Genomic DNA, 14,616 nt, shown 5'->3' with positions numbered 1-14,616 from the left:
GGTCGTTAATATAACACCATAACGAAGTATCAAAGGAAATGTTTCAAATAGCATGAGAAATGTTTTACTCGGTGCAAACGAAAAATGTGAAATATCGCGTGAAAAACCTTTTCCCGAAGGAAGAAGGATCCTTTGTAGCTCATTCGAAAGCAGAGAGAGAGAGAGAGAGAGAGAGAGAAGGAATACATAAACGTTTCGATAAAATCTCCGATATGAAATATTTTCACGTGAATTATTCTTATACTTTTTTTTTTTTCGTTCTTTCTTTCATTCCTCGACAACGAATGACAATTGTTGCAAAAAAAATAAAATATCCCGACCTTGTATTTTATCTTTATTTTATAATATAAATCATTTTTTTCTTTATATTATTATTATTTAATAAAAATTATTCATTTCACTAAACACTCAAATTGAGGACGTACGTTTGATGAATAAAAATTGTACGACGTTTGTAACGATAGCATAATGAAATAGCAAATAAAATATGCAAATCAAATTGCAATTAAAGTAGCAACGTTTGAAAGGGGTAGTTCGTGTCATTCAGGAAAAAAAGTAAAAGTTTCTTTTTAATACCTAAAGGAATTTCATTGGAGGGAAATTAGAAATTTCGGATTTGCCTCTCTCTCTTTCTCTCTCTCTTTCTCTCTCTCTCTATATATATATATATATATATATATATATTGCAACATTCACTTTGAATATCACGCTACGGTTATTTCGTAAAATTGCACGAATTCTAATACTTCGTGTAATCAAAGCCACGTTCGCGCTTGTAGAGAGGCAACGTTGAAACGTTTCTAACGCTTCCAGCAAAAGCAGCTGCGTTAAATCGAGGATTTCTTGGTTAAAGTATCCTCTCCTACACGTAATAAAAAGGAAATACATAGAGTTTGCACATAGTAGTATGGAGGAGTACTTCTCTTTTGTGTTCTTCAACAAAATCCTCTTTTATCGCTATATCTCTCTCTCACTCTCTCACTCTCACTTCTTACTCACACACTCTTTCATTTTGTTGCCACCCATAAAGGTGTGAATTTCTACGAGATATTCTTTAAGATTTTTTTTTCTTTCTTTCTTTTTTCTCCAAGATAGAAAGAAAGAAAGAAAGGAAGGAAACAAAATCGATACACTGGGAAGTCATAGTTATTTGAAAAAATATATGTACATATATATGTATTGAAAAAGTCTCGTTAAGAAGAATCTTCAATGGAAGCCATAGACGTTCTTAGAAGGAACATGCATTCGTCCTGAAATATGTAGTTTTTACACAGGTATAGCATTTGGATACATATTTGAAGAATTCACGAATACCTGTTCCTAAAGAAACCTTTGCATCATAGAATAGACGAGTTTTTTTTTTTGTGGTATCGTCAAATTTTCTCCCCGTTTATCTATCCATTCTTTTTTTAACGATACAATACAGGTTCTTCTTATACAATACACTCGTTATTATATTTTCACCAACTTTCATATTTCTTATATCGTTTTATCGTATTGCAAAATGTAAAAAGAAAAAAAGAGATAGAGAATAATTTAAACAAATTTAATTGAAATATTAATGATAGTAGAATTGATCATTCGAAATATTAATATTTTCATAAAGTTTGCAAAGTAATCAAAGAATAATTAATTATTCTATCAATTAATACAAGTATTATAAATGTTTTCATGAATTATTTCTCAATTATGTAAATCGATTAATGAAGTAATTAAAAAGAAAGAATAAGATAATTGCTTTTTTACTTGATATTGATAATGTTACATTTACGTGTAATTTTCGATCAATTCAATGGATTTTTTTGACTGAAAACTTTTAAATTGACACAACGAACTAATTCATTCGAGATAGATACAATAATAGAATTGTCTAATTCTATTTTATCATCCAATATATTCGCAAACGAGCAAAGTGTGATCTCGTGGGAAGGTCTACAGTGAGTAAGAGAATAATTCCAAGTGTTTCTTAGGTTCGTTGTCGTCATTCTCATCGTAGTAGGTAATAATAGTGGTGGTGGTGATAGTTTCACGAACAAGTAGTAGTAGTATTATAGAAGGTACTATGTTACGCGTACACGCGTTTCTTCTCGTTAGTAATCTAGTTTGAAAACGAAGTTCACGCTTCTCTAATGGCTCACACGAGAGCAAGTCGATTATGCTTGCTGACAATTTTCACGGCACTTTCATCTTGTTAAGTTTACGTTGTATCGTTCGACTACGAACGATAATGTTTAATAAATTTACTTTGTTCGCGTAATTCGATTGGCATTATCGTCAAATTTCAAAAGAAGAAAATTCATCTAAAATAACACACACAAAAATGTGATCAATTAATTTCATAAATAATCTCAAATTTTGACTAACGAAATAATGAGAAGAAATTAGGGTGGTGTCTGTTTACTGAAAGTTCATCGTAGTTTATAGAGTATTAACGAATTATTTGAATTATGTCTGAATTCGACAGAAGAGGGAAGATAAAGAGAAAAAGGGGAAGGAAAAGGGAAGGAAAAAAAAACTAGAAATAAAATATATGCGAAAAAGTGAAAACGCGTATACAGTGGGGTTCTAACTTGTCAGTTATGCATTGTTCGGAGTTTTCGGCCGAAAGAGGTCGGCCCGAGGCCAAAGTAGCACGATTATACCAAAGTGCTATGTTATATAGAAATATATATATATATATACACACGCGTATATATAAAGGTACTTTAAAGGCACGTTATTAAAAGCTTTCTTCCGTATGCCACGTAACACGCGTCCTTTCGCGTTGATGCGATTGTTAAAAAAAAAAAAAAAAAAAATAGAAAAAAAAATTAAAAAAAAAAACAGGAAAAGGAAAAAGCAAAAAGAAAAATTATATAACAAAGTAGGTCAAATTTCGTGAAAACCACAGGAGAGAAAGAGAGAGAGAAAAAAACACGGGGTAAGTCCATCCCAGTGTCGGTCATTAAATATTTCCGCGCCGTGTTTAACCCAGTTTTTTTGAAATTCGAGGTCAACGCGAGAACATGGGTGAAAGATTTAACGAACATAATTATTAAGATGGATCGTTCGCGACTCACGCGTTGTCCTTCTTCAATAATTCTTTTTATCCTTTCCTTTCCTTTCATTTTTATCCTTTTATTCCATGCTCAACGATTCGAGACAACGTCAGTGAAAATGTTAACCTCTTCAGACCCTCTGCACATTGTAATGTACATAATACTTTTCTGTACATTTATTTTAATACAAATATTTATCAGAATTTTTTTGTGTTGTTCCAAATTTTGATGATCATAGAAAAGTTATAAATAAATAAATAAAAAGTATATTTTATTACTTTCATTCACATGAATATTAATTTCAGATAATTTTTTCTTAAACGAAAACAAATTCGGGTCTAAAAAGGGGGTTAACAATAAAAATGTTTATCGAATTAATAAATTTTCAATGATTGATTAAAAATACGTATAAGGTGTTTTTATTTCTTATACTTCGATTATTTTCATAAATCCCATAATTTTCGTATGATCGTGAGTGTAACACTCAACACCTTAAACTATAAATCTACCAGAAGAATCGTTCAAAGGTGACAGAACTATCTTCTTTCTAAGGTTGTCCCGTGGAAGGTTACAATCTAACTGACATCAGCACGATTTATCTCTCTGTTCGCAGTTGTACCTGACGTCGAACGTGTCATCGAGCGACTTTAACATGGGGTACAGCATGACGGGTACGTTGGAACGGGGCTGCAAGAAAACCAACTCCTTCCAGATGACCCATTTTGCAGTGATCCGTCGACGGGACTACGAAAAGGCCTACGAGGATCCAAATCCCACCTAGTGTCCGTCCACACCCACACTATCGGAGTGTGGGGATTGCGAACACTACACGTAGGAGTTGTTTAATCAACTAACATCAATGCTTACAGAATGAACCCTATAACGTTTACGTAATAATAATATTCCAACGAAATGAGCTTTTTCAATTTAATAGTAATTATAAAGGATCATTTAATTATTATGAAAATGTGTTTCAATCAAAACTTTATTGCTACATCAATGGTATTTAATTATTGAAACTACGTGAGATTCATTTTTCGAACGTTATATGGTTCAGCTTGCATAATTATTACATGTAAGTGTGTATAGATATACATATATATGTGTATATATATATATAGGGTGTCCTTGGAAGTAAAAGAGTACATGGGAAACAAAGAATCCTCGAAATTTCATCGAAAACGTATCTCAAAGATTTTAAACTTGTTCTTCTCATGACTCAAATCATTTTTCTTCCTTATCAAAGTACGAGTACAATTTCGAGGATCAATCTTTTAAAGAATAAAAGATGACAAAACCAATGACACTCTAAGAGCAAAAGAAAGCCAAACGTCCAATCGGTAGTCTTTAATTTTTAGTAAATCGATGAATTAGCTTCTAACGGCGACTAACGATACCTAAGCGAAGTATACAAAGCGACAGTGATCGAGCAAACTTATACCAAAGTATTAGCAAGTAAGAATTGTAATCTTGCGAAACGATAATCGCATTTAAAGGTTACCTAAACAAAAACAAAAGAAAAAAAATAAGAAAAAATTCTCATTTTTCAATCGGGATACATTGCTAGTCGTTCCGAGTCAAGCTCGATAGAAACAAACAAACAAACAAAATCGTTTCTTGCGATCAATCGGATGATCCAACAACGAATAATACGAAATATTACTACGATTGGAAATAAGTGATATGTAAGATTAACAAATTGCAATATATAAATATATATATAAATATATAATATATAAATAGGCTTCAATGCCAAAAATTTGTGCCAATGAATCGAGCTACTACTACTATTACTATTATTATTACTACTACTGAGAACTGGCTGGCACTGTATCCCCCACCCCCATTGATAAAATCGTCATGATGCAAACCAGCCAAAAAAAAAAATATATATATATACATAATATGAAATAACAAATAAAGCTTAACTACGATATGATGAAAGCTTCCCCGAACTTGGGTGGAAAAAAAAAGTAACGTTAATAAAAAATAAAAAATTATAGCGAGAGCTATAGGTATATATATATATGTAAAGGTATAACAAACAAACAAACAAAAAAAGGATGAAAAAATGGAAAAAATAAAGCATGCTTCGCGTAGTAAGAAAAAAAAAAATGCAAAAATGAACGAAACGAGCAAAGCGCACATGCCGTAATCGCTCATTATTATTGGTGGAAGGGGTGAGTTGTTGAGGGATGAGGGAGGCGGGGTCGTATGTAAATTTGCGCAACGTTTTACACAACCAATTTTATTTTTGCTAATGATTAGGAAAAGTTGCGTTATACGTTGCGTGATTTGTTCGTTCACATTAAATATGATCGATCGGTTAAAGATAATCGTTATACAGGGAAAGAAATAATTTCTAATCTGAACAACGATTTGTCGATGTATTTTGATCGATCGATCGATCGATCGATCAAATCGAACATGTCATCGAAATCCTATTACTCTAATAAGCAGTTAACGAAGGAGAACCCGTTCGAATCGATTTTCCTCGCCTTCGACAGTCGTCCTCGGATCATAAAAAAAAAAAAAAACTTTCTGCTTCGATCGAAAACCTAAATGCACCACGCGTATATACGACATAAAATATATGCCGATTAGAGGAGAACAAAAAAAATATACGAAGACGCGAAATTATAGATTTATTCTATTAGGGTGAAAACCCTTGAGAAGTTCGTGCGTTTTTGAAATTTTTTTTTTAAATAACTTCGAAATTTTTTTACAAAAAAAAATATAAATACATTTCATTATGCAATTTATAACACAATAATAACTTCCAAGTAAATTTTACAAAAAAAAATAAAAAATAAGTACAATCCATTATGCAATTTATAATACAATTTGTAATTCGATAAACGCACGAACCTATTTTTACTTGCACCCTAATACAATTTCGAATCTTTGAAAGATTAAAAATTGTTGATGAATATCGTCGTGCGTTGGTAAAAAAGGAATCGTCAGCTGATTTCGTTATGAGTATTATTAACCATATAAATGTGCCATATATGGTAGTGGTTCATTTGATTCGATTTTTGTATCGATCATTGTTTAATTACAAATTTACGTGCAATATATTAAAATATCCTTTTATGTTATTTAGTTATCTCGAAATAATTTTAATTATTATTATTATTTTTTTTTTTTTGTTAAAAACCCATTTGATGTACAGTAAATTAAAATTACTATATATATATATGCACACACACAATGTACAGTATTTTAATATCGTAAAATTAATCGAATGAACCAGAATATAAGTGTATAACACACGATATACATCGTTCATATCTCTTTGGAGAATTTTCCTTCGTCCGGTCGCGTCTTCTTCTAATCTTCTAGCAAAGTAGACGGTCACGTTCCTGAACTTGTACCGGAACGAGTAAACGCAAAAGAGTACCTAATTAAGCAGAGTAGATTTTTGCGAATCTCTCTCTGCCATATTGCTTACATATATATATATATATATATATGTATTTCTCTTCTCTCATTTCGTTTATTCTGCCTCAATCTTTCTAGATTTTTTTTTTCATTTAGCACTAGTAAAAAAGAAAGAGAAAAAAGAAAGAAAGAATGAAAGAAAGAAAGGAAATGAGAGTTCGATTCTGTTCTCCACTGCTTGGATTAACAAGGAAAAGAGATAGAAGATGGGTCCGGTAGTGAATAGGAGGTGAATAGAAGGGGTGGGAGATGTTGGTGGATAAGGGGGATTCGAGGGGAGACAAGTCCGTAATCGAATCCAATCGGATTCGGTGTGGCCATTTAGTCGAGTGGAGTTACGTGTTACAGGGTTTAACGGATTTTTTGTAACTCGAGAACGGCCAGAAAGATTCCTCTCGCGAGTACGTTAAAATCAACACTATAGCTAATCTAACGATTCTCTTCTAAACCATGAAACTCTTTCAAAGTAACACACACACACACACATACATAGATATATTGAAAAAAAAAAGAAAAGTAACGAGAAAGAAAGAGAGAGAGAAATAGTGTCCGTCTCGTGTTTTACAGAAAAATCGGGTACATGTTACATATATATATACAGGGTGTATCAATAATCCTTAGAAATTGAATTCATTTGAAAAAATCATCTAAGAATTTTGGATTCATCCTGTATATAAATAGATATACCTACATATATAGATATAGATATATAAATATACTTTTATTAAGAAACCTCATCGATGTCTGTATAAATTAGTTTAGTAATAGGATAGATATTTAGATATGTAACTAAAGTTTAATGCTTTCTCTAGCCGATTTCTAGTCCTTAGTAGATTTTAGCCGTAAAGTTCGCTTATGTTAGTAATAGACGCGAACTTCTCTATTTAGTTTATTGTTGTTTTCATAGCGTTTGCAACCGTCCGACTCGTTGGCGTAGATTCGACAAATTTCTTCGTGGATTTTCTTCGAATGATAATCTTTGTTAAATCAATACGATTGGAACTTTAATTAAAAAAAAAAAAAGATCGATTATGCGAAGTAACGATAAAATTAACAATCTTATAAAATTGTAGATGACAAAAATAAGAAACAAAAATTTATAAATAATATTTAGATTATTTATAATTCTTAAGAGAAATTAATTTATTATTTTTTATTTATATTTATTATTATTATTTTTATTATTAATTTATAATTTTTTTTTATAGAATTTCTAAATATAATTATAGATTTTGTCGAGAATTTTTAGCTTAATTTTCTTCTTGTTTATTTTTTTTTTTCTTCAAAGTATTTAAACACGCATTGAAAAAAAAAACAAAAGTTTCGCAAATTTACGAACCACGTGCATCTGTCTTTTTTTTTTATTATAATCTTCGTCGAAATCTAACGAAAAAATGGTCGTTATTCTTATATATATTATTAGTTAGAAATAGTCGGACGCGTAATAAAAAAAACTAAAAAGAATTAGTAAGAAAAAAACACGACAAGTTTATATTCACAATTTAATCATCTATTTCGAATGGATAAATAGTAAAAATCTTGTTCTCACAATTTCTCGAGTAAAAGAAATAAGAAAAAGAAAAAAGTAAAAAAAAAAAAAATAAAAAAATAAAAGTAAAACGAAACGTAATTAGAGCCTCCTAGGGTGGTTTATAAGTGAACGTACGTCCGATATCACGGTCCCTCCTGACTACTTAGCCGTAGTTTAGACCCACCGATGCACGCTTTCATAAAGTGAAACAAAAAGATAATGAAAGTCACCTTATCTTCTTTGGCTGCACAAACGGCTGGGTCTCTAGTCTGTTTTTTCGTAGACCCGCTTCTTCTAAACTGTCTCTCGGAATTCTATCACCAAAAAAAAAAAAAAAATATCAACAAAAAAAATAAATAAATAAATAATAATAATAAAGAAAATATGATTTGACGAATTATGATCAATCAAATGACTACATATAGATCCGTCCATGGTGTCAGCAGAGAAGAATTACAAAAATTATGAAAAATCAAAAGAAAAGTGTAAGAGTGTGAAAAGAAAACAACAACAACAAACACTCTATCGTACTATTATACCACACTATACTATAATATACTATATATACTATATTAAATAAGTATATGTATATGAAAGTAATATTTAAATATAAATCATATATGCGTTCGATCGTTAATCGAGAAACGGAACGGACGCCTACGACGGGGCGTACACTGTATAATCACGGGAATTAATTTGAAATCGACGTTTGAATCAGGTTAAGAGGATCAAAATTCAATTCGACGATTTCCGAGGGAAAAGAGGAAGCGGGACGAGTTCTATCCTCGAACGTGTAGAGAGAGATTATATATAGTTATATACATGAATATACTATATACATACACACTACTCTCATATATACATATATATGTATATTTATATATATTACACATACACATGCAGTAGACATACGCACGTACAACAAATACAGAAAGAATAACATACACATACACGATATATACATATATGTAGACGTTTTAGTAGTGGACGTAGTGAAATTCGATGTCGTTGTCTCGTTGAATCAAAGATAAAAAGAAAAAGGAATAGAAATTAAGAAAGAGAGAAAGAGAGAGAGAGAATTGACAAATTCGTCAACGAGTTCGTTCCTCTTGGAAACGAACGTCAAAAAAAAAAAAAAAAAAAAAAAAAAGAAATGAAAAGAATAAAAAAGGAAAAGGAATTTATTGTCTACGTCCTGATGATCGTCGATCGAGTGTTTGCTCCTGCCAACGTCGTCGTTCGTTAAATTTTTTATTTTTTCTAGGCAGCAAGGATCCTCGATCTTCAATTTCACGGCTTAACCAATCATCTCGTTCTCTTTCTCTATTTTTTTTTCCTTTTTAAATTTGACGTCAATTGAGACACGACGAGTTGACGTTTGTTAGATCATTAGGATACGATAGTCGAGTTTAATCGAACATTTTTTTTATATTATATACAATAAATATATATATACTATGGTATATTTGTTACATGTTTTACATTTATTATATACAATATATATGTATATATGATTTATAGATTATTCGTTAGTTAAAATTTCAAAGATTTTTTTTGATATTTTTTTTTGTTTTATATTTGACATTAAAATTAATTGTTAATGCGAGAGAGTATTTGACGTAATACGATATTAAACAATTTTCTCTCTAGTCAAATTTATATAAATTTATTAATTATTATATATATATATATATATCAGGGGAACCGAAAAGTAATCACAATTTTTCTTTTTATTTATTGAACATATTTTAAATGATAATCAACAAAGAAATTGTTTCATCATTTTCTAATATTTTTTGCCTTATTGTTTAATTCCCTTTTTAAAAAATTCTTTGATTTTTCATTGACACAAATTAAATGTTAGTGTACTCATCAAAGTACTCATTTTGATTACTTTTCGATACCTCATATATATACAATTTTGTTTGTTTTTATTCTCATTTAGATAGTAATTTTCTAGCTCGACTATCTAATCCAAGTTTCTCTATGTAATCGATGTCTAGTTTTTAGTATCTAGCATTTCTAGGTAATAGTTAAGAAACTGGAGAAACTTATTCTTATGATTGCCGCTATCGAATTATAATTGTACTGGTCTTAAAAAAATACGAAGCTAAACACATTCGTATTCAAAGCTATGGCTGTGATCCTTATTAATTGTATAAACGGTTCATATTATATTCGATATTATAATAAATCTATAATAATTGTACGTATATAAGTTATGGCGACATAAAATGATAATTATTTAGTGACAAATGACGAGGAGAAAGAGAGAAGAGAGAGAGAGAGAGAGAGAGAGAGAGAGAGAGAAAAGAAACCAAAAAAGAAAAAAAGAACCCCAAAAAAAAAAGAAATTAAAAGTAAGACGATATTTTTTTGCCAAAAATCTCGCGCATTATGTTTTGCATAAAAAAAGAACAAAAAAAAAAAAAGAAAGAAAGAAGGAAATAATTTTCGTTTTGTTCGTCGTCGTCGTCGTCGTCGTCGTTGTAGTTCGTTTTCGTTCTAACGAAACGAATAAGAAAGTGAACGAAATAATTAAAACCAAAAATAAAAACCGAAAATAGAGAAAAAAAAAAAGAAACATTCAATATTTACGTATATCGTCTCGTTTCGCTCTCATAAAAAAAGAAAAAAAAGAAAGAAAAAATATTGAATTCTCATATCGCTACATGTCAAGTGAATGAGAAAAAGAAAGAGAGAGAGAGGGAGAGAGAGAGAGAGAAAGAGAGAGAGCAGCCGGGATAGATCGTGCAATTTTTGTTAATTATTTATCATCGTCTCTTTGAAAAGTTTTTTTTTTTTTTTGACAAATTATGTTCGTCGTTGTATAAGCTCATAGAAATAGAAATGAAATTCCGCATTTGACAGAGCTGAGATCGCTCGCTGTTTTCGTATTTGTCGTAAAAAAAAAATCAAAAAAAAAAAGAAAAAAAAAGAAACAACAAAGACAAAAATCAAAGCTGTAAAAAAGTATAATAGACTCTTTTATTACGTCATTTTTGATTTTTTTCCCCCTATTATTCCCCGCGTTCAATTTTAAATCCAATTGTAAAGACTGTCCTCTGTGTGTATCTATGTGTGTATTACGAAATTGTACGCATATATAAATATATTTACGTGTATATCGATTATAATATTTACTTGTTCGATTTTTTGCAAATATTTGTACAATCATTTTTTTAATTCTATTTTTAATCCGACTGAAAAATTCTAATCGCATGAAATAAGAATTTTTACCGTAAACGTTTTTTCTTCTTCGTCTTTTTCTTCTTCTTCTTCTTCTTCTTCTTTGTGCAATTCAAACTTGAGGGAAGAAAGAAGCGAGGAGAGAGAGAGAGAGAAATTATCTTGTATATACAAAATATTAATAATAATAATAATAATGTATTAATAATAATATAATAATAATTATAATAATAATAATAATACTAATAATAATAAAATCAGAAAGGAAATGAATTGAAAGAAATCTCTCGTGGCTGCAGGGTCGTAGATCGATCGATGATCGTATATACATATATATATAAAATAAATATTATACATATTTACGTAAGTGTACAGAAAATTAATAATAATAATATTAATAATTAATAATTAATAATAATAATAATAGTTATAACATTAATATTAATTGTAATGATAATGATTATAAAGTAATTACTGTATAAGGGGAAAAAAATATGAATAAAAAAAAATAAAAAAATCAATTGTCACGACCCTGCAAGCCGCACGAGTATTTCAAAAAAAAAAAAAAATATCTCCAAGGGTGAAGAGAAGACTTTACTGAGGAATACGAAACAGCGCGTTGAATACTCAAACCGAGGAAGCATCGATGTATTTTCACTACAGTCCTGTCTACAGTCAATTCATTTTGTATCTATAACTTAATCTATGTATCTAATGTCATAATTTATGCCGAATAAATGTTACATTTACGCACATCGTCGATTAATCTACTATTAATACTTACATCGACATTAAATAATTCATTTATTTTTCATAGCTAATTTAATTATCCAGATTCGTGATTCCTGCAAATCGGTAAGCACGAACAATTGATTTATATATTTAATTAAATGAATAATTTTTCTTGGTATTTTATATCTTCGAAAGAAAAAAAACAAATCAAAAAAGAAGTCTCTAAGATATATTGCAGATATAATAAAATTGAAAATTAGGTCGGATAATATAATAATAATAATTAATCACGAGATACGGTGAGAATTAATTAACGAATTTCTATTTAAAAACTGTCACATCTCACCTTGTTCCACTTCCACTTTTTCAAATTGTTAACAAGTAAAATTAGCTCCCTTTTTTTCTGGTTTTATTTTTACCTTTAAATCCTGACACACGATCTTCCATCATAATCGATTAAAATTAACGTGTAATTTAATCCTTTTTATTTCCTTTTATAATGGTAAACGATTAAAGTCCGTTCAGAGAGTGATTCACGTCGTACAATGAAAGCAACGTTTGGATAGATAACTTCCGGAGACTATGGTGATGCTGATGGTGTTGGTGGTGGTGATGGTGGTTTGGCGGGAGTTTTGAATTATCGACTGGCAAATTGCTCGAGTACAATGGCGTCTTCGATCAAAGACCGTAGGTAATATCCTGGCAGAGTGGAACGATTAATCTAAAGAGGTAGATGCGAGCTGTAAGACTGGAAGTATAGTGACTAAAGTCTAGAACAACCTGGAATAGCAGCAGCAAACCCAACCCAACCCAACCTAACCCAATCCCCCGTTTTCGCGAGTTTCTATCTCTATAGTACTAGAATAGAATCGTAGAAGGAGTCAACTATGAAGGAGCTATCGAGTTTTACGAACTAGCACCTCTCCTACTACTACTACTACTACTACTACTACTACTACTTCATTATTTGATAAAGTTTACTCGTGATTGTCGTTCGTCCTGCAAGCACTTAAAGCATCCTAGGGATGTTTCGAGAATTTATCGAAAATATTAACCTACTAATCGAGTATTGTGCAATATTTTCGTTTCTTTTACAAACTTTTTAATATATTTTTTGTTAACTCTTTGACTGCACCAAAGGCGTATCTACGATTTAAGTTAAGTAAATTAAAGTAGCATAAAAAAATTGAAATAAATAAAAAAAAATGGATATTTTAATTTATCTTCAATTATTATTGTTTATTTTAAATCTTAAAAATAGTATATTTAAGATTTTCGAGATACTTTTTTGCTTACTAGTCAATGGACAACAAATAGCAACAATTGCATGTAACGATCTCGCCGTATCAATATTGATGGATTCATTCGAGATCAAAAGATTAAATATTTACCAAAAAAAGAAAAAAACACGAAAATTAACGCGATATATAAATAAATTTTATCGGATGATTTTTGTGTTAAACCATGGTAGCTAAATAAAAAAAAAAAAAAGAACTTTAATTACTTGGATAATCGAGATAACGGACAAGAAAATCACTTATCGATAAATCGTCTTTCTCAAGAGAATATATATATATTGTGAAGTTTGAATCTACGTAAGTTAAAGCAAGTACGCTGAGGTGAAATCCGATTTGCACTCGTAAAAAACTTCCTTATAGATATATTTACGATCGTGCGATCAAAAGTTTGTCGAGTGGAGGAGTCGAAAGAAGGGAAAGGAAAGGAAAAAAAAACAAACAAAATGAAGAAAGAAAAGAAAAGAAGAGAAAAGAAGAGAAAAGAAAAGGGGGAAATACGAGCGTGGGAAGACGTCTATAAGTATTTCGTGAGTTTGTAGCTTAGGACAACATATTTTCGAGGGTAACGCTGCGTCGAGATTACCGCAGACTTTGGGAAACTTTTCAATCGGTCCAGAAACGATGCTGGAACTATAGGATGAACGTCCAGGACGTAAACTTGCTTAGAACTTTCCTAGAACTATAGAGAAAGAGAGAGAAAGAGAGACAGAGAGAGAGAGAGGGAGATAAAAGTTTTCCATGATCGGACAGGTCACTTTATCGTGGAAAGCTTCGACATCGACTTAACGAGCGAGTTCATGCAAGCTATCCAACCATCCCCAATCCTGTTCCATTTTTTCCCCTGGATCATATTTTTTTATTATCCTACCCAACGAACAAAGATCAAACGTAATATCTTACAGATAATATATGACGATAATGATCGATTGAAATAATTCAAATCAGATATAATATTAACTTTTTAGGTACTACGTGTCACTATAGTGGCTTTTGTGGAGAACATCTTTAAATATTATATACCTAAGATATATTATATTTAAAATATATTACATAGATTATAAAATATAATATACCTAAATATTTAAAATATATTAAATATATTATATACCTAATTTTATAATTAATTATTAAAGTAAATTGTTTGAATAAAATATACATCTATCATTTCTTTGAAAAATATTATAATTCAATCATGTAAAACTTTATTTAAATGTACTCAAGTAGAAAAGTACATCACACATCGTAGTTTTATCGTTTACACACAAATTCTCGTTGAACCCTGCCATATAGAAAAACATCCCCACGCAAAATTCAACCATGCCTAAAAGTTTTAATGAAATAATTGAAAACATTAATTGTTGAATCATCTGTCATATTTTTTTGTTCA

General features: G+C 30.3%; 1 protein-coding gene across 5 annotated transcripts in view; it reads left to right on the top strand.

Moving 5' to 3' along the window:
* Nucleotides 1–11,952, top strand: part of LOC107065748 (uncharacterized) — a 78,514-nt gene extending 66,562 nt beyond the window's left edge. For all 5 annotated transcript variants that reach the window (XM_089172877.1, XM_015319712.2, XM_089172876.1 and 2 more), the window contains one exon: nucleotides 3,652–11,952. In XM_089172877.1, the coding sequence (XP_089029003.1) occupies nucleotides 3,652–3,819 (168 nt within the window). In that variant the 3' untranslated portion in view covers nucleotides 3,820–11,952. The remainder of the gene's footprint in view (nucleotides 1–3,651) is intronic.
* Nucleotides 11,953–14,616: the final 2,664 nt, after the last annotated feature.

Source organism: Polistes dominula, unplaced genomic scaffold (assembly GCF_049000335.1).
Source record: "Polistes dominula isolate Pdom_NZ unplaced genomic scaffold, Pdom_raw_medaka contig_23, whole genome shotgun sequence".
Classification (NCBI taxonomy): domain Eukaryota; kingdom Metazoa; phylum Arthropoda; class Insecta; order Hymenoptera; family Vespidae; genus Polistes; species Polistes dominula.
Note: the sequence above shows the minus strand (reverse complement) of the source record. Positions and strands in the feature narration are given on the sequence as shown.